This window comes from Ranitomeya variabilis, chromosome 3, assembly GCF_051348905.1.
Source record: "Ranitomeya variabilis isolate aRanVar5 chromosome 3, aRanVar5.hap1, whole genome shotgun sequence".
Classification (NCBI taxonomy): Eukaryota; Metazoa; Chordata; class Amphibia; order Anura; family Dendrobatidae; genus Ranitomeya; species Ranitomeya variabilis.
The window spans coordinates 761,068,211-761,089,399 of record NC_135234.1 but is presented as its reverse complement, the minus strand read 5'-3'; the positions used below and the strand labels follow the sequence as shown (position 1 = coordinate 761,089,399).

Here is a 21,189-nt window from a genome sequence, read left to right as displayed (position 1 = left end):
GTCACCTCGAGGGGATAGTACGTCATATGGGATTAAGGGGTGATTGGCTGCTACGGTGAGTTGTGCCTTAGTCGTGATGCTAACGTTACAGCTACAACACAGAGTGAACCTGCACTGAGCCCGGGAAGGTGAGCACCTTCTCTATTTTTTTTATTCAACTCTCTAGAGAACACTTTATTGAAAGTAGAAAAAAACCACATTCTCTCTCAATGTCTGCCGAGTGTGCTGTGTCTTTTATTCTCATTGCAGTCCCCCATGCTCTGAGCCAATCAGATGTCTCTACATTGCTGCCCCCCTTCCTTCAAGTTCTGTCCTATGCTGAATAAGAAGTTGCAGATGCATCCCCCTCTTCTCCCCTCCTACCTGACTCAGGCTGCTGGTTGGTCAGGATGATGCCTATTTACAAAATGTCAACTTTTCATTTATATTTAAAAAAAAAAAAATGTTAAAATTAATAACACCGTGAATGACAAAATTGTACATGCTCTTGTGCATGATCCTCTCTCCGTTAGGCGCCACACTTGGGAGCAGAGTCGAAGATTACCGTGAGACTATCTCTGTGATCTACTGTGAAATCACTGAACTTCAACTGCGGTGACCTCATCAGTGGCTTTTTCCCACGGTGCTGATGTCACCGCAGTTTAGCTCTGCTGGGAACGTAGCCTCAGTGACCGGAGGTAACCTCGATGATGTCACCGCTAGTCAATGACGCTGCGCTCATAGCAGCTCATTCACTGGTGGTTTTCATCCTGGACAGTTGCATCTTTGCACTGCCCAAATTGAAAACTATTAACCCCCCAGACATGGATTACAGTGGGGGACAGAACAATCGAGAGGTGAGGGATATGGGTGTTTTTTATTTTTGTTTTCTTACAGGAGACAAGGGATTCAGTGGAATTAGGCATTAGGTGAGTATAACTGTATTTGTTATTTTTAAATAAAAATGGAAAACTGTGTGTTCTGTTTTATTTCTAATGTGTCTTTATTTACCATATAACTATAGGATTAGAAATAGATGGGTGTCTTATAGATGCCTCTCCATTACTAAGCCATGTGCTTAATGTCACCTGGTAATACAAAGGTAACATCAACCCCACATATATGAACTCCACTTGCCACCGCTACAGGGCAAGTGGGAAGAGGTGGGCAAAGCGCCAGAATTGGTGCATCTAATAGATATGCCTTTTTTGGGGCAGCTGCAGGCTGCAATTTTTGGCTGCGGGGGATTCAACATCCATGGCCCCTTACCAGCCTGAGAATACAACCCCCACCTGTCTGCTTTAGCAAGGCTGGGTGTCAAAAATAAAGGGGAGACCCCATGCTGTTTTTTTTTTAAATTGTTTAAGTAATTAAAAAATATTTCATGGGGACTCCTCTATTCTTGATAACCAGCCTTGCTAACATCAATAGCTGAGGGTTGCAGCCCCCAGCTGTCAGTTTTGCCTGGCTGGTTATAGAAAATACAGAGGAACCCAAGCTTGGTTTTTCATTTATTTATTTATCTATAGGCAGGAGCCGGCTGATGAATACTCCCATCAGTCGATCCTGCTCTCACTGTTATTAGTGGCAGCAGATGTAGGCTAATGGGAGTAATAGTCCCCAACCTGCTGTCATTGTTCTCACTTGAATACAACTCTCATCATTCTCCCTTCCTCGTGCTGATCACCGGCTGAGCAGGGGAGAATGTTGAGAGTCATCTTCAGCACCAGGCGGCGGGCAGCAGCACTTATGTACTGCTGCTTCCCTGGCGCCCGCCGTGTGTCACTGATGCGGCACACGAGCAGCACATTGTTGCAACACGTATTACACACATGGACATTGACATCTCCAGTACCGTTTTGACGTTAGCGCAAGCACGGTGAGAAAATTTCTAACGGCGCATGCGCTGATGTCAGATAGGTGAATTGAGTTCATTGGCTGTGAACTCCCAGGACCTTTCTGAAGGCACCAGAAGCATGAGAACTTAAAATTATAGACTATTCATGTCTTCGTCAGTGGGCAAACTTACAAAATAACCAAGAGATAAAATAATTATTTCCTGCACTGTACATATATATGTGTGTGTCACTGACATCTATATATCTATCTATTCTATGTGCATATATCTATTCTATTTTATTCTAACCTGTCACGCTGTGATTTTACAATATGCGGCAGATGAATTGCCAGCTTTTTATCTATATCTACGGTATCTTATCTATCCCTACCATTTCAGCTTTTTTCCCATGCCCCCAGACCGATTTGTTGGGTACAGCAGAAAAATATTCGTCTTTCCAATTGACTTGCATTGTATTCCCTATTCGGTACGAATACATGGATATTAGAAAGTATTTATGCCTATTTTCCCGAATCTGAATATTTCACTATTCGCTCATCACTAGCTACTATGTACGGTATATACACTGCTTAAAAAAATAAAGGGAACACTAAAATACCACATCTTAGATATCTCTGAATGAAATATTCCAGTTGCAAATTTTTATGCATTGCATAGTGGAATGTGTTCAGAACAATAAAACATAACAATTATCAATGTAAATCACAACTAATATCCCATGGAGGTCTGGATTTGGAATGATACTCAAATTCAAAGTGGAAAATCAAATTACAGGCTGATCCAACTTCAGTGGAAATGCCTCATGACAAGGAAAAGATGCTCAGTATTGTGTGTGGCCTCCACGTGCCTGTATGACCTCCCTACTGTAAAACGCCTGGGCATGCTCCTGATGAGGCGGACGATAGTCTCCTGAGGGACCTCTGTCATGGTTCCCAATGGCAAGGGAACGTCAGAGAACTTAAACAACAGACTAGCTCTTGGGTGATGGAATCTCGAGCTGACCGTGAGCTAAACCTACCACACAACTAACAGTGGCCGGGTGGCGTGCCTACGTTTTATCCCTAGACGCCTAGCGCCAGCCGGAGGACTAACTAATCCTAATAGAGGAAAAGACAGACCTGGCTTACCTCTAGGGAAATTCCCCCAAAAAGGAGACAGAAGCCCCCCACATATATTGACGGTGAGTTCAGAGGAAAAGACATACACAGTATGAAGTTAGGTTCAGCAAAGCGAGGTCCGCTTACTAGATAGTGAGAAGATACAATAGGGAACTTCACGGTCAGCTGAAAACCCTATTAAAATACCATCCCGAAATTACTTTAAGACTCATGTGTCAACTCATGACACCGGAGTGGCAATTTCGGCCCACAAGAGCTTCCAGCTACAGAAAAATAACATAACTGTGAACTGGAACAAAAATGCAAAACAAACTTAGGACTAAGAGTCCAACTTAGCTGATAGTAGTCTAGAAGCAGGAACATGCAACAGAAAGGCTCTGGTTACATTGATGGCCGGCACTAGAATAACTGAGCAGCAAGGCTAAATAGGATACACCCATATCCTGATGGGAACAGGTGAACAGAGAACGTGAAGCACACAAGTCCAGTACCACCAGTGACCACCGGGGGAGCCCAAAAACCAAACTCACAACAGTACCCCCCCCTCAAGGACGGGGCACCGAACCCTCACAAGAACCACCAGGGCGATCAGGATGAGCCCTATGAAAGGCACGGACCAAATCAGAGGCATGAACATCAGAGGCTGTCACCCAAGAATTATCCTCTTGACCGTAGCCCTTCCACTTGACCAGATACTGAAGTTTCCGTCTGGAAACACGGGAGTCCAAGATCTTCTCCACAACGTACTCCAATTCACCCTCAACCAACACCGGAGCGGGAGGCTCAACGGAAGGCACAACCGGTACCTCATACCTGCGCAATAATGACCGATGGAAGACATTATGGATAGAAAAAGATGCTGGGAGGTCCAATCGAAAGGACACGGGGTTAAGAATCTCCAAAATCTTATACGGGCCGATGAACCGAGGCTTAAACTTAGGAGAAGAAACCCTCATAGGGACAAAACGAGAAGACAACCACACCAAGTCCCCAACACGAAGACGAGGATCAACACGACGACGGCGGTTAGCAAAATGCCGAGTCTTCTCCTGGGACAACTCCAAATTGTCCACCACCTGTCCCCAAATCCGATGCAACCTATCCACCACAGTATCCACTCCAGGACAATCCGAAGACTCCACCTGACCGGAAGAAAAACGAGGATGAAACCCCGAATTGCAAAAGAAAGGAGAAACCAAAGTGGCAGAACTAGCCCAATTATTGAGGGCAAACTCCGCCAACGGCAAAAAGGCAACCCAGTCATCCTGATCCGCAGACACAAAACACCGCAAATAAGTCTCCAAGGTCTGATTAGTTCGCTCAGTCTGGCCATTAGTCTGAGGATGGAACGCAGACGAAAAAGACAAATCTATGCCCATCCTAGCACAGAACGCCCGCCAAAATCTAGACACGAACTGGGTCCCCCTGTCAGAAACGATATTCTCCGGAATACCATGCAAGCGAACCACATTTTGAAAAAACAGAGGAACCAACTCGGATGAGGAAGGCAACTTAGGCAAGGGCACCAAATGGACCATCTTTGAAAAACGGTCACACACCACCCAGATGACAGACATTTTCTGAGAAACAGGGAGATCAGAAATAAAATCCATAGAGATGTGAGTCCAAGGCCTCTTCGGAATAGGCAAAGATAACAACAATCCGCTGGCCCGAGAACAACAAGGTTTGGCCCGAGCACAAACATCACAAGACTGCACAAAAACTCGTACATCTCGAGACAGGGAAGGCCACCAGAAGGACCTAGCCACCAAATCCCTGGTACCAAAGATCCCGGGATGACCTGCCAACACAGAAGAATGAACCTCCGAGATGACTCTACTGGTCCAATCATCAGGAACAAACAGTCTACCAGGCGGGCAACGATCAGGTCTATCCGCCTGAAACGCCTGCAAAGCCCGTCGCAGGTCCGGGGAAACAGCAGATAATATCACCCCATCCTTAAGGATACCTGTAGGTTCAGAATCACCAGGGGGAATCAGGCTCAAAACTCCTAGAAAGGGCATCCGCCTTCACATTTTTAGAACCTGGTAAGTATGAGACCACAAAATTAAACCGAGAGAAAAACAACGACCAGCGCGCCTGTCTAGGATTCAGGCGCCTGGCAGACTCAAGATAAATCAAATTCTTGTGATCGGTCAATACCACCACCTGATGTCTAGCCCCCTCAAGCCAATGACGCCACTCCTCAAAAGCCCACTTCATAGCCAAAAGCTCCCGATTACCAATATCATAATTTCGCTCGGCGGGCGAAAATTTTCGTGAAAAGAACGCACAAGGTCTCATCACGGAGCAGTCGGAACTTTTCTGCGACAAGACCGCCCCAGCTCCGATCTCGGAAGCATCGACCTCAAGCTGAAAAGGAAGAGTAACATCAGGCTGACGCAACACAGGGGCGGAAGAAAAGCGGCGCTTAAGCTCCCGAAAGGCCTCCACAGCAGCAGGGGACCAATCAGCAACATCAGCACCCTTTTTGGTCAAATCAGTCAAAGGTTTAGCAACATCAGAAAAACCAGTTATAAATCGACGATAAAAATTAGCAAAGCCCAAAAATTTCTGAAGGCTCTTAAGAGAAGAAGGTTGCGTCCAATCACAAATAGCCCAAACCTTGACAGGATCCATCTCAATGGAAGAGGGGGAAAAAATGTACCCCAAAAAAGAAATCTTTTGAACCCCAAAAATACACTTAGAACCCTTCACACACAAGGAATTAGCCCGCAAAACCTGAAAACCCCCCCTGACCTGTTGGACATGAGAATCCCAGTCATCCGAAAAAATCAAAATATCATCCAGATACACGATCATAAATTTATCCAAATATTCACGGAAAATGTCATGCATAAAGGACTGAAAGACTGAAGGGGCATTTGAAAGACCAAAAGGCATTACTAAATACTCAAAATGGCCCTCGGGCGTATTAAATGCGGTTTTCCACTCATCCCCCTGCTTAATTCGCACCAAATTATACGCCCCACGGAGATCAATCTTAGAGAACCACTTAGCCCCCTTTATTCGAGCAAACAAATCAGTCAGCAGTGGCAGAGGATACTGATATTTGACTGTAATTTTATTCAAGAGTCGATAATCAATACACGGCCTCAAAGAGCCATCTTTTTTAGATACAAAGAAAAAACCGGCTCCTAAGGGAGATGAAGAAGGACGAATATGTCCCTTTTCCAGGGACTCCTTAATATATTCTCGCATAGCAGCATGTTCAGGTACAGATAGATTAAATAAACGACCCTTTGGAAATTTACTGCCCGGAATCAGATCTATGGTACAATCGCAATCTCTGTGAGGAGGTAGTGAACCAAGTTTAGGCTCCTCAAAAACATCACGATAATCAGATAAAAATTCCGGAATCTCAGAGGGAATAGATGACGAAATGGAAACCAAAGGTATGTCCCCATGAGCCCCCTGACATCCCCAGCTTAACACAGACATTGCTTTCCAGTCAAGGACTGGGTTATGAGATTGTAACCATGGTAATCCGAGCACCAAAACGTCATGTAGATTGTACAACACAAGGAAGCGAATCATCTCCTGATGGTCTGGATTCATACGCATAGTCACTTGTGTCCAGTATTGTGGTTTATTACTAGCCAATGGTGTAGAGTCAATACCCTTCAGAGGTATAGGAACTTCCAGAGGCTCTAGATCAAACCCACAGCGCCTGGCAAAGGACCAATCCATTAGACTCAAAGCGGCGCCAGAGTCGACATAGGCATCCGCGGTAATTGACGATAATGAACAAATCAAGGTCACAGACAGAATAAACTTAGACTGTAAAGTGCCAATTGAAATAGACTTATCAACCTTTTTTGTACGTTTAGAGCATGCTGATATAACATGAGTTGAATCACCACAATAGAAGCACAACCCATTTTTTCGCCTAAAATTCTGCCGTTCGCTTCTGGACAGAATTCTATCACATTGCATATTTTCTGGAGCCTTCTCAGAAGACACCGCCAAATGGTGCACAGGTTTGCGCTCCCGCAAACGCCGATCAATCTGAATAGCCATTGTCATGGACTCATTCAGACCTGTAGGTGCAGGGAACCCCACCATAACATCTTTAATGGCATCAGAGAGACCCTCTCTGAAATTCGCCGCCAGGGCGCACTCATTCCACTGAGTAAGCACAGACCATTTACGAAATTTTTGGCAGTATATTTCAGCTTCATCTTGCCCTTGAGATAGGGCCATCAAGGCTTTTTCAGCCTGAATCTCTAAGTTAGGTTCCTCATAAAGCAACCCCAAGGCCAGAAAAAACGCATCCACATTGAGCAACGCAGGATCCCCGGGTGCCAATGCAAATGCCCAGTTTTGAGGGTCACCCCGGAGCAAGGAAATCACAATCCTGACCTGCTGTGCGGGATCTCCAGCGGAGCGAGATCTCAGGGAAAGAAATAATTTACAATTATTTTTGAAATTCAGGAAACGAGATCTATCTCCGGAGAAAAATTCTGGTATAGGAATTCTAGGTTCAGATATAGGAGCATGAATAACAAAATCCTGTAAATTTTGAACCTTCGTAGCAAGATTATTCAAACCTGTAACCAAACTCTGAGGATCCATTTTAATCAGGTGAGATCAAAGCCATTCAAGGATTAGAAGGAGAGAGAGAGAGAGAGAGAGAGAGAGACAAAGGCTGCAATTAGAGCAGAAATGCAACTGAGTCAACTAAAAAGCAAGCTCAGAAGAAAAAAAAATAAAAAATCTGCAGACTTCTTTTTCTCTCCTTTCTTCTGCCAACGGTTTTAACCCTTGGCCGGCCATACTGTCATGGTTCCCAATGGCAAGGGAACGTCAGAGAACTTAAACAACAGACTAGCTCTTGGGTGATGGAATCTCGAGCTGACCGTGAGCTAAACCTACCACACAACTAACAGTGGCCGGGTGACGTACCTACGTTTTATCCCTAGACGCCTAGCGCCAGCCGGAGGACTAACTAACCCTAATAGAGGAAAAGACAGACCTGGCTTACCTCTAGGGAAATTCCCCCAAAAAGGAGACAGAAGCCCCCCACATATATTGACGGTGAGTTCAGAGGAAAAGACATACGCAGTATGAAGTTAGGTTCAGCAAAGCGAGGTCCGCTTACTAGATAGCAAGAAGATACAATAGGGAACTTCATGGTCAGCTGAAAACCCTATTAAAATACCATCCCGAAATTACTTTAAGACTCATGTGTCAACTCATGACACCGGAGTGGCAATTTCGGCCCACAAGAGCTTCCAGCTACAGAAAAATAACATAACTGTGAACTGGAACAAAAATGCAAAACAAACTTAGGACTAAGAGTCCAACTTAGCTGATAGTAGTCTAGAAGCAGGAACATGCAACAGAAAGGCTCTGGTTACATTGATGGCCGGCACTAGAATAACTGAGCAGCAAGGCTAAATAGGATACACCCATATCCTGATGGGAACAGGTGAACAGAGAAAGTGAAGCACACAAGTCCAGTACCACCAGTGACCACCGGGGGAGCCCAAAAACCAAACTCACAACAGACCTCCTCCCAGACCTGGACTAAAGCATCCACCAACTCCTGGACAGTCTGTAGTGCAACGTGACGTTGGTGGATGGAGCGAGACATGATGTCCCAGATGTGTTCAATCGGATTCAGGTCTGGGGAACGGGCGGGCCAGTCCATAGCTTCAATGCCTTCATCATGCAGGAACTGCTGACACACTCCAGCCACATGAGGTCTGGCATTGTCCTGCATTAGGAGGAACCCAGGGCCAACTGCACCAGCATATGGTCTCACAAGAGGTCTGAGGATCTCATCTCGGTACCTAATGGCAGTCAGGCTACCTTTGGCGAGCACATGGAGGGCTGTGCGGCCCTCCAAAGAAATTCCACCTCACACCATTACTGACCCACTGCCAAACCGGTCATGCTGAAGGATGTTGCAGGCAGCAGATCGCTCTCCATGGTGTCTCCAGACTTTGTCACGTTTGTCACATGTGCTCACCGTGAACCTGCTTTCATCTGTGAATAGCACAGGGCGCCAGTGGCGAATTTGCCAATCCTGGTCTTCTGTGGCAAATGCCAAGCGTCCTGCATGGCGTGTTGGGCTGTGAGCACAACCCCTGTTGTGAACTCTATTTCTGGGCTCCCTCTTGTGGTCACAAGTGGTACTGTGTGAGTGTTGTTTTTCTGCAGGTTTGTGACTGGCATCAGCTGTCTCGTTATCTGTGGGCTGGTTTTCTATTTAAGTTCACTTGGACTCTCAGTTCATGCCTGCTGTCAATGTATTCAGTGCTATTCTGATTCCTTCTGACTACCTTGCTACCAGTCTCTTCAAGAGAAGCTAAGTTTCCGTTTGTTCATTTTTTGATCATCAGTGTTCAATTTGTTTCTTGTCCAGCTTGCTATTATGTGATTTCCTTGCTTGCTGGTAGCTCTAGGGGGCTGAGTTTCTCCCCCCACACCGTTAGTTGGTGTGGGGGTTCTTGAATTCTCAGCGTGGATATTTTGTAGGGTTTTCTGCTGACCGCACAGTTCACTGTCTTCTGCTATCCAGTATTAGCGGGCCTCATTTGCTGAATCTGTTTTCATTTCTACGTATGTGTTTTCCCCTTACCTCACCATTATTATTTGTTGGTGGCTTCCTATACCTTTGGGGTTATTTCTCTTGAGGCAAGTGAGGTCTTGCTTTCTCTCTCTAGGGGTAGTTAGTTTCTCAGGCTGCGTCGAGACGTCCAGGATTTTAGGCACGTTCACCGGCTACCTTTAGTGTGTTTGGATAGGATCAGGTTTGCGGTTAGTCCAGTTACCACCTCCCTAGAGCTTGTTCTATGTTCAGTTACTTAGCTGGAATTTTTGTGATCCTCTGCCACTGGGATCATAACAAACCCCCATCTGTGGACGTCGGGCACTCAGACCATCCTCATGGAGTCAGTTTCTAACCATTTGTGCACATGCATGCACATTTGTGGCCTGCTGGAAGTCATTTTGCAGGGCTCTGGCAGTGCTTTTCCTGTTCCTCCTTGCACAAAGGCGGAGGTAGCAGTCCTGCTGCTGGGTTGTTGCTCTCCTATGACCCCCTCCACGTGTCCTGGTGTACTGGCCTGTCTCCTGGTAGCGCCTCCAGCCTCTGGACACTACGCTGACAGACACAGCAAACCTTCTTGCCACAGCTCGCATTGATGTGCCATCCTGGATGAGCTGCACTACCTGAGCCACTTGTGTGGGTTGTAGAGTCTGTCTCATGCTACCACGAGTGTGAAAGCACAACCAACATTCAAAAGTAACCAAAACATCAGCCAGAAAGCATTGGTACTGAGATGTGGTCTGTGGTCCTCACCCGCAGAACCACTCCTTTATTGAGGGGGTCTTGATAATTGCCAATAATTTCCATCTGTTGTCTATTCCATTTGCACAACATCATGTGAAATTGATTGTCAAACAGTGTTGCTTCCTAAGTGGACAGTTTGATTTACTTGGAGTTATATTCTGTTGTTTAAGTGTTCCCTTTATTTTTTTTCAGCCGTGTACATGGTAAAAGCTGTACTATGTACAGTATATGTGTGGTATAGTTGTACTAGGTTTGAGTGTTGTCAATTGGTACTATGTTAAGTTATATTTCCTAGGGAAGGACAAGTGGGATGCTCTCGTCTCTATTTCTAAGCTTTAGCTTCCTGGTGATTTGTCCACTAGGTGGCAGTGCAGCCTTATTGTCACTTACTTGCTGGGGCTGCAGAGTCGTGTCTATTTCTCCCTTCTCCTTGAGCTCGGTAAAGGCATCATAGAAAGACTTTTCATCATAGTCCATTGTGATTGTCAGCACGGCATCATAAGCCTCCTGCAGTTTTCTATTTGAATCGAAGATGGCGTACGAGATGTTTTTATAGGGAAGGCTGTAAAGTAAAGTGTCATAGGGCACAAAGACATATCTTCCGTCTGTTAGTCCCATCTCATGAGCTTTTATTAGGAAGGTGACTTGATCTTCCCCTCCGACCATTACTGAGTGCATACACATGATGACAACTACAATAAAAAGAAGAGGAAACAATTAACCAAAAACTGGTCAAAGTAATATGCACGAAAACAAATTCAACTCTGCAACATCCTGCCTCTGCCGGCACTGGGAACAGCTAATCAGTGGGGGTACCAGGGTGTCGCACCCCAACCGATCAGATATTGATGACCTATCCTATGGACAACCCCTTTAAACATTTTGAAGTATATGTACTTTTGCAACCATTTTGTTTCTTATTACAAAGCATTTGAAATGTTAAAAAAGAGCAAAAATTGTCTTCACTACAAATCTGCTACAGCTTATCTGCAGTTTGATGAGTCTCCATGGCGAAAGACTACAAACCCAGTGTAGTCTGATCCCATAGTCATGTGTTACTCCACCGTCTCTGCCTACATGAATGACTGGAAGAGAGTAACATCCAGGATCAGACTACACAGGGTTTGTTTGTAGTCTGTTACCATGGCACTGACACGAGAGGAGTCGCCTTATGACAATAATTTCACATAGGAGGTCCAAGACGAGAGGAGCCCTCAATTTGAGACTTTACATCCTGTACAAATGGTGGAGAGCTGTTCATGCTGGGGTGGTCCCGGCTCAGAAATACATAATAAGGTCAGCCATGTTTAGAAATATCATTGCCTGACATGGTTTCCCTTGGCAATGAAAGCTGATGACTGAGGATGACCTAGAAACACTCACTTCACAATAATCATAAAGTGTAAACCAAATGAAGAAGCAGAACACTCACTCATCAGGTGAAAAAAAAATCAACATTCTCGGCAGCACATTATCCTGTGTAATCAGGACAGGTGCTGCTGAGAACAATGGCAGTGCCTAGAAAAAGTGTTCATACCTTGTCAACTTCTCCACATTTTTTCACGTTAAACCCATAAACTTAAATGTGTTTTATTTGGATTTTTTTGTATTACCAACACTAAGTAGCAAGTGTTTGTGAAGCGTAAAGGAAATTATAGGAGGTTTTCTAATTATTTTCAAAATATATATGTGAAAATGTGAGTGTGAGTCGCATTTGTATTCAGCCCCTTGGAGTCTGATATCCCAAAATAAAATCTTGAGTGACCAATCATCTCCAGAAGTCACATAATTGGCATATTGCGCTTCCTGTGTGTAATTTCTTCTCAGTAAAACTACCGCTGTCCTGTGAAGACCTCAGAGGTTTGTCTGAGAACATTGGGGATTTTACATTGAGTGCATTTTGGGAGCATGGCATAGAATGTGGTGTCTTCTGCCGACTGGACAATTTTTAGGTTATAGGTTTTTGTTTTTCCTCCTCTTTTTCCAAATGTTATAACTTTTTTTATCTTTCATTTACCATCGCTTATGAGGACTTGTTTCTTTTTGCGGGGCGAGTTGTAGTTTTGATTGACGCCATTCATTTTACCATATAATGTACAAAAAAAAATTCCAAGTGCAGGGAAATGATGGAAAAAAAACTGAATTTTACCATAGCTTTTGGGGGTTTATTTTTGTGGTTTTGAAGATGCATGTCTGTAAAACGTTTGGGCTGTCGTGCTGCTTTTTATTCAGTTATCTCCCCAAAATCTTCAGCTTCCTGGACCCATTAAAGTGCTACAATCTTTGCTATCAATTCATAGAATGTAGAGTTATATCCAGGAGATCACTTTGACTTTCAGACGGCATCTTGAGTTTTTCTCACTGACACATTTCAGTATTTTTACACATATTTTTGTCTATTTTTTTATTTATTTTCTTCATCCCACGAGAAACGCTTCTGTCAGATGGAAGAGACGCGACATTTACGCTTTGGTGGAAGAAAACAGAAGCATTTTCCAGCCAAAGGTTACATTTCATCGCTTCAGTGTCCGAGTTTTCCAGATATCAAAAGTTCAAGGTGTCAGTTAAATGCATTCTAAAAAAAAAAATCCATTCCTAAATCTATTAGAGCCATTGTCAAAGGATGGTCGAATTATGTCAGGAGAATATGGCCCTGACTATTAGAGAATGGCCCCCTACTTCTCTTTTTATTGCATCTATTTGGTACCACTCAAAATAAAGGAATGATCCAATATTGTAATGTGGGTCTTCTCTGTAAAAGATCTATACCGATCTTGTGAAGGGGTCAAAACGAATATCACGCATTAATTCCCTCACTTGCCTTGCCCCCAAATTGTTTCCACCCATATACAACACCAAAATATCTGGCATCCTGTCCCAGCAAACTGCATGCTGCGGTTTTGGCAATACCCTGCTCCATACAATCCCTCTAAATCTAAAATACTGAATTATCACCTGTTCTCTCGGAAAATCTAGTTGCCTACCATCTGGCCTGACATCAGCATGCAATGCCCTTCAATGTACAAAGGAATGTTCAAACATCCAGGTTAAGGAAGGAACACGGTCTGTAAAATAACCATAAAAAAAATTAAGCAATTAACCAAACAAGCCATTCCTTTAAGCCAGTCCTTACTGAACATCTAATATAAGAGAAATAATGATTCAAGCTGCATCTACTGATAACCTCTAGGCCCAAACCTCTGTTTGCCGATGAAAACCATAGACAGACGGATCAAGACCCAGTTCCTATACACCTCGTCTCAGTACTGAAACCATACGTGATAAATAACAACCATCAGCGTGACAAAGAAGCAGGCCAACGCTGACCGACCAAACCAGCCAGAAACTCATAAAACAACTATTAGGACACATCAATTTCCCATCCACCCTTCCTTAAACGACACGTTTCTGTTTTCCCAACTGATCGTTTTTTGTTTTTTTTTACCTTCGAACACAGAAATCAACACCTCCAACCAACAGCTAATATCCTTGGCACACAAACCCCGAGCCCTACTTTTACTAGGTGCCACTAACTTGCCTATTCCCAAAAAGAAGCCATTAAAATTGCCAATCTAAAAAGCAGCAATGTAAAGTTAGAACTGGATATATGCTCTAATGCTAGTCACTTTTGCAAAACCTCAAAAGATATCAGGCTACACTTATCATTTACCACACGTCCCCTTCTAATACCTTTCAAAGCCTGCCGAACAAAGAAAAACTTTATAGCATCTCTAAAACCCCACAGCTCAAAACCAAAAGCAAGGCCTGCAACGAACAAAACTGCTAACAACCTCTTTTTGCAGATGCTACATTACCACTGTAAGATACTCCAAAGCGAAATGCAAATTCTTCAGAGAAAAGGGGACCTGATGACTTGGGAGCGGAATATGAAAACCCTCAGAAAAACACTTAAAAACCATCTCAGTCTTCACCTTATCGGTGAACCTATTTAGAAAGGGGGACATCGTGAGATGGTTCTCTGGAGTCACACCCTTGACTAACACCACCTGATCACTTCCTTTTTTAAAACATTTTGGGGCCCCATGTGAAGCTCCGTAACAGTCTTCATGTCTAAACTTGCAATTGATCCCGTTTTTGCACTGATCATCATTAAACTGCCAGGATGCTCCTGCCTTGTCCTTGGACCCTTGTGTCCCCTGACTAGTTCCCCCAGATTAAGCTGAGTATTTTCCACTGCCTGTGGTACTGAGAAAGGACTGCTCATGCCTCAAAGGAGCCATTACCTTTAACCAAAGACCTATGTCCTTCTGATCCCAACGAATACTCAGCCGCACAGCTTTTCTTTGCCTGAACTGCTCATCAAATCTTAATCATGCTTGCTCCTCAAACATTGAGTGTGCCTCCCCTATAGAGTCCATGTAGAGAGCCCGCCAGGGCCTAGGGGTACACAGAACCGGGCCGGTTCTTAAAGGAGATGTGGTCACGGTGGCAGTGACCCAGTCCGTGACCCTGAGCATCGAAATGAAAGAGAAAGGACTTAAAGGGGTTGTTCAATAAAGTTTGTTCATGACACCGCCTGTGGTATTCCATCAGGGATAACTGATGCTGTTTAATGGGGTCCACTGGGGTGATGTTATGGCAGCAGGGATGGTATGTCTTCCCACATGTGAAGCTGGGTCCCCAGGGCTCCTGGTGTAGTAGATAAAGATGGCATAGTGTCAGAAAGAACTAGAGGACACAGGGTTGCAGTCTCTTTACTGGTGCAAGGAAGCCACAGTCCAGGGTACCGGATCACAGGTGCTGGTATGGAAGCGATTCAGGAATCCCCCTAACCAGGTGGGGTTGGAAGCCTTCCTCTATGTGCTGTGTTGTAGTCCATTGCTGCCTTAGGCCCCTCACAAGGTCCTCACATTCTCTCAGTCCCCCTTTAGGTAGGACACTAACCCGCATGACAGGTGACTCGAGCCTTTTTACAGGATCTCTATCACGACCCGGGCTCTCTGCATAACTGTGCCTTGCCTTCAGGTGTTTATGGTGGACAGGTGAATTGAAATCCAGCTCTCCACAGGCTTCTGCTGTGGGGCATGAAGTTATCCCAACAACCTCGGTTTTCCGGCTACCGGTATCTGCGCTTCAGTGAGGAGGAAGCTCAGTCGCAGCTTCCCTCAAGCTCTTCACTCTCCTTTGCTTTCCCCGTGAGGAAAGCAATGCCACTGTAACAACCAGGAACCTGGGGTGTTACACATGTAGCAAAATAAACTGGAGCAGTTGTACAGGCGTCTTTTCCCCAATCACACTCGCTAGGATAACAAACACCTGTAGCCAATTAACAAACGTCTACGGTATCAAACACCACCTCCGATTTTCCTCTTCTTCCTTCTTATTTCTCAAGTGGAGGAAGCGAAAATATCTCCACATACTCCTCCCGACAAAATTTTTCTCTCACCTCTTTTTTTAAAAATGTGCTCCTGATGGCCTCTCAAAACATACGTATACCTCACCATTTGCCCTGTTATCAAACCTAATTGCATCCATCTTGTCCTTCTCAGCCTGGACCGATAGAGACACACCTGTAGAGACCCCCCCCCCACATCTTGCCAACGTCCCAGCTGCCTAACTACTCACGATTGCCGATGTTTTAGGCTATGATAACTAAGCTACTGCTGGAGATAAGCCCAAGTCTCCAACTGAGACACCATCCAATCTTAGTAAAAATTGTGACATTTTGTCTAAAAGATCCCTGAGCCCCGAAACCTAATCCCCACCACAACCCACATCCCGCAAACCACTGGGACCCAATACTTCACCACACTCACGCTGGTCTGACCTAAAACTATGAGGTAACATACAAGCATAGAATCGTACTCACCAGGCTGCATGAGCGCTGTGAACCCGCCAGCCGTAAATCCAGCATTCAGACGACCTCATCCATCCCACTGCTCCACTTCGGATTCCTCTTCGTCAGCCTTCACATGAAGATTCTGTCCCCTCACAATGGAAGTCATATCACCAGAAGGAGCCAGAACACCTGTAGGCGATTGCGATGACCTTCTCCTGTCAGAAATCCGATCCGGATTTGAATCTCCCGTCGTCTGCCCAGAGGGGCCTGCCGCAGCTGTCCTCGGCTGACACCTGTTGTGTGAAGGCCCCATGCCAGGTACGTCCTTATGAGTGACTGGTGCAAAGTAGAATCCCCAGGGTCGCGTGGAGCCAGGCCTTGCCTCCTCCTCGTCCATCAATTAAGATTGCCTCCAATGTGCGGCCTGTACACCTCCTCGTCCATCTAGGCCTGGCGACGTTCTCTATTGCTCCTCCTTGCAGGCACCCTAATCGGAGCCTCACCAGGTGTGCTCGCCGCTACGATGCCCGCAGCTGCAGTTCCGGAAGAAGCAGGCCATGCCACCGGAACAGGCTGTGGTCTGCTCGCTCCCGCCACAGCAGACTAGCTGGAAGGATTTCTGCCAGGCCCTGAGCACCGGGCAGAAGCTGAAATTCGGCACTCACTGCCTTCAACGTCACTGGGGCTCATGAGCCTATGCCAGCTGCAAGGGGTCATTCAGATTTTAAGAGCCAGATGTATCTGTAGTTTAGACCGTGGCTATTATAAGCATAAGGAAAGACTTGTTAAGACATTTGTGGAAAAAGGGTATCCTGTGGGAAAGCTACATAAGGTTGGGGAACAACTAGCATTACAAAATAGAGACGGGGCAAGAATATCTAAGAGTAATGAAAGGAGAACAGGGTTATGTTTCTTTCTACTTATGACTGCCAAGCAAGTTTAAAGGGGATATCTGGGACTTTGTAAAACACAAAATATGTGACTAAGCACTAAAAGGCAGGTAGTTGCTACATACATCACCAACACAGAGTGGTCACAGACGCTCCTGCCAGCGATTCAGCTGCCTCTGCTAATATCACCTTGACAGAGCGGCGGCTTCTTTTCCAAACTGCTTTGTTGAAGGGTGTGACTTCCTACGTCATTCTGATTGACAGTTGGCTCCCCCAGTTAGCAAGCTGTCAATCCAAATGATGTCGGAAGTCCCGCCCCGTCAACAGAATGAAGCGGAAATTAAGCCGCCGCTCTGTCAACGTGACATCAACAGAGGCAGCTGAATCACTGGCAGGATGTTGATGATGTGCCGGTGTTGAACGTCGCCAGGTAGCAACTACCTGCCCATTAGTGTTTAGTCACATTTTTTGTTTTTCGCACAGTCCCAGATATCCCCTTTAATAAAAAAAAGTCCACTTTTAAATATTGAGACATATTAAAGAGTGATCATCAATCTGCTTTGATTTTTAAAGATACACCTACATTTAAAGTTCATTCAGACATCTTACCTTTCAACTTACGAGAAAAATAGACTGAGTTTTTGGATCACACTTTGATCAAAGTGTGGTTAGGGTGTCATCAGTTTTTCTCATACGTGGAGAAAATAAAAATTCTCCACCTTCTCCATTCTGACAGTCCGTGAAAATTGGATGTCATTCGCGAGTGGTGCTATTTTTTCACAAACCCATAGACTTGCAATCATGGCACTATTGTAAGATATCCTGGGGCTAGGGTCTCCTTCCCTATCCCTAAAACTACGGGCGCCGTAACTCTCCCTGCTGCCCAGATTACTTCTGATGTTGAAGATGCCGGGGCCACGTGCCTTGCTGAGCTCCTAAATCAGCCATTATTGGCTCCCTCCCCCACCCAGGGAAATGAGGGGCTGTAGTATATAAGAATGCACAAACCAGACTAACAAGGGTAGGTGTACATGAAAATACCAATCATACAAATATGCACTCACAATCTACAAAGTGGAACACCAGGAAATAAACTAAGGAAAAAATAATTAGGAGAGGATGAGGAATTACACACAGACAAATCACCAAGCAACAGTTTTCAGAACAACACTCCAAATGCCTCCTCAAACAACCAACACCTCCAACTCCAGAACCAGGCAGTATGAAACTAACACTGGCAATGCCTGACTACTGCCAGAGGCGAGTATGTGTAGCAGAGGGAAGTGGCCAACACTGAACAGCTGAAACCATCAAAGCAGGAAAGCTTGGCAGTGCTCAACTGAACAGATTAACCCGTGCACTGCCAGCAGAAACCTGCACTGTCTATTATGATTGTGAAGTGCTTCTAATCAGTGCAGGAGTACATGAAATCAGACACCAAAGTCTTCTAGCCCCTTTCTGTTGCGGTAAATCCGTGATGCTACCATTGCCAAATTTGATCTGATGCTCGGATCAACATCAGACATGCATGTTGTGAGCAAGTGGTATTTGTGACAGTAATTATAAGGATCATATGAATTTTGGTAAATAAGTTCTCTGTAAGGACATTGTGGATGTGGTGTGCCTTAGATTTAATGATGAAGTTTCACATCTGTTGCATACTTTATAACCTGAACTAAAATATTTTTCAATACAAGATACGCGTTTATATGTGCATTTGTTGCTTTTTCAACATTATTCAGTGTCATTCTGGTGACTTTTACAGTTGGTAGGCACCATCCTACTCACTGCGTGCAATGCTCTGCTGCTCCCAGTGTCAGACCATCTCCCGGAGCTGCCTCATGCAACACTTCCTGCAATACCATATCTTCCTGTTGCTGGAGAGTCTCTACCCGGCTATAAGGAGGTGCAACCAGACTCTGCAGCAATTTAAAACCACTGTGTCTTGCAGAGTTTTGCTTCTTTGGCCTATCCATTGCCAGCAGTGGTTATATTAGGCAGCTCTTTCCTCCACGCCTTGCCTGAACTTAGGTCCTAGTTGCAGTTCCCTGTCAATTCCCTATCAAGGTGCATTATTGTTTTGACTCTCTTGTTAATGACCTTTTTTTATCTCGTTTTGTCTGATCTCTCCGCTCCTGACTCCGGCTTCATATTTTGAACCTATGCTGCCCATCCCGACCTTGGACTGTCTGACCATGTCTCTGCCTTTGTTTTCTGTGACTCATGTTTCTGCAGTGATCAGCTGCTGGAAATCACTGGACTGCCTTGGTGCGTAACCTGATGACTACACAAACAGCCCAAGCCTATCCTTACCAACAGAGACTCTAGTGAAGACCAAGCAGTCACTTAGTTACAGTCCTCCAAAGTAAGCTCGACCAGGGTATGGCCTCACATTCAGGTCATTAGAACCACAGTAGGTCTGGGTCAGGTGTCATATTAAGGGCAATAAAATATGGCCTTATTAAGGCCATATGAGACCCAGCCATAGATAATATTCCATTAGTTCCCAGCTGATACTTTTACCTCGAAGATCATGTGTTTCCTTTATAGCTTGCAATGTATCTTCAATGCCTTTTTCCCCATTGCCCATATTCCTCACGATACCTATGGGAAGTCCATGATTTCTCAGTGCACTGGCTAATTTCCGAGCAGTATCCATCCAAATATCCTCATTTGAAGACACGACCCCAACATGAGCCCATCTAAAATACTTCATAAAATGAAACAAAACTTTGGTTGGTGTTGGTATAGTTCTGACAAATGTCGGAAAACTAATTTTATTATCCAAGTCATGGTTGATGCAAGCCCAGGAGAATATGGCTTTGTTCCAATTTTTGCCAAAAAGTGAGACAGAATCACAATATCCTGGGTTCTGTGGACCTAGAAACGCCAATGAAAGTTTGTCAAAACCTGCAAAGTCCACTAAAGCTTTCGAAGTTTCACAATTTTCATCTAATATTCTGTAATCCAATTTATAGCTCAATTTGAGCGTTGAATCATTGTTGATTTTTATGACCGCCAAACGGGCAGCCAATTCAGGCAAGGCCTTAGAAAAGAGAGGGTCACATTTCCAAGGACCTACGACACCCACTGTAAAGTTCACACTCTGTACGCTCAAAGGCTTCATGAGTAATCCTAATAGAAAGCACCAAAAAAGAACATGAAATGGCAATGATCTTGAAAGTCTTTGTGTTCGGGGCTGGTTGGGACCTTCGAGACTTGATCTCTTCAACAAGAAATCGCCAACATTTGAAGAAAGATAAAACATTGTCTTCTAGCTTGTTACTTTGAAGCTATGGTCCTCCACTGGCCATGAGTCTCCAACTAAGTTACATCCTAAAGAGGAAAAAGAAACAAATTTAGAAATAAAAAAATACACCATGCATCTTCTTCAGTCAAATTGAATGCTAGAAGTGCTTGAACCCAACTAAAGTTAACTCTCTTGAAAGTTTCTACAGTCCCCCTATTTAATCCATATATCATCTGTTTTTAATACACATATTGATGGCAAAGGGGTCTTCTAAGCTTCTGAATGGATTAGGTCCTCCTCAGCCTCTGCACTTCATTTTTAAAGGTCCATTTCCACAAGCCTTGATAACGTGAAAAGATACTTGTACTTTATAGGAAAGACTTAATTCCTTTCCAATGTTGGGCGTTGAGCCCAAATCTTTCCCGACACATGTCAGCTGTTTTGAACAGAGACATGTGCCTCTAACACCCGCGATCCACCCGCGGCAGTTAACCTGTTAAATGCCGCTGTCAATCTCTGACAGCGGCATTTAACTCGCGCTTCCCGTAAATGCAACGGAAATCCCAACCATCGGTGACCCCATCATGTAATCGCGGGTCACCGATGGGTCGGCATGACAACCAGATGTCTCCAGCAGATCTCTATGATTGTCATAGCCGAATTGCTATGAGCGAGTGAGCATTTCTGCTACATACAGGCGATCTGATGTGTGTAGCAGAACCAATCAGGTTATCACAGCTTCTTGTCTCCCATGGAGATTACTGAAGCATGAAAAAAGTTAAAAAAAAATGTTTTTAAAAATATTAAAAAAATAAAAAAATATAAAAGTTCAAATCACCCCCCTTTCACACCATTCAAAATAAAGCAATTAAAAAAAATCAAACATACACATATTTGGTATCACCGCATTCAGAATAGCCCGATCTATCAATATAAAAAAATAATTAACCCAATCGGTAAATGATGTAATGAG

General features: G+C 44.5%; 1 protein-coding gene across 1 annotated transcript in view; it reads right to left on the bottom strand.

Annotated features, from left to right (window-relative positions):
* Positions 1-20,293, bottom strand: part of LOC143818604 (retinal guanylyl cyclase 2-like) — an 84,955-nt gene extending 64,662 nt beyond the window's left edge. Inside the window, exons 1-2 of the mRNA XM_077299856.1 lie at positions 19,490-20,293; positions 10,667-10,968 (exon numbers count right to left, since the gene is read on the bottom strand). Coding sequence (XP_077155971.1) covers positions 10,667-10,968; positions 19,490-20,234 — 1,047 coding nt within the window. The 5' untranslated portion in view covers positions 20,235-20,293. The remainder of the gene's footprint in view (positions 1-10,666; positions 10,969-19,489) is intronic.
* Positions 20,294-21,189: the final 896 nt, after the last annotated feature.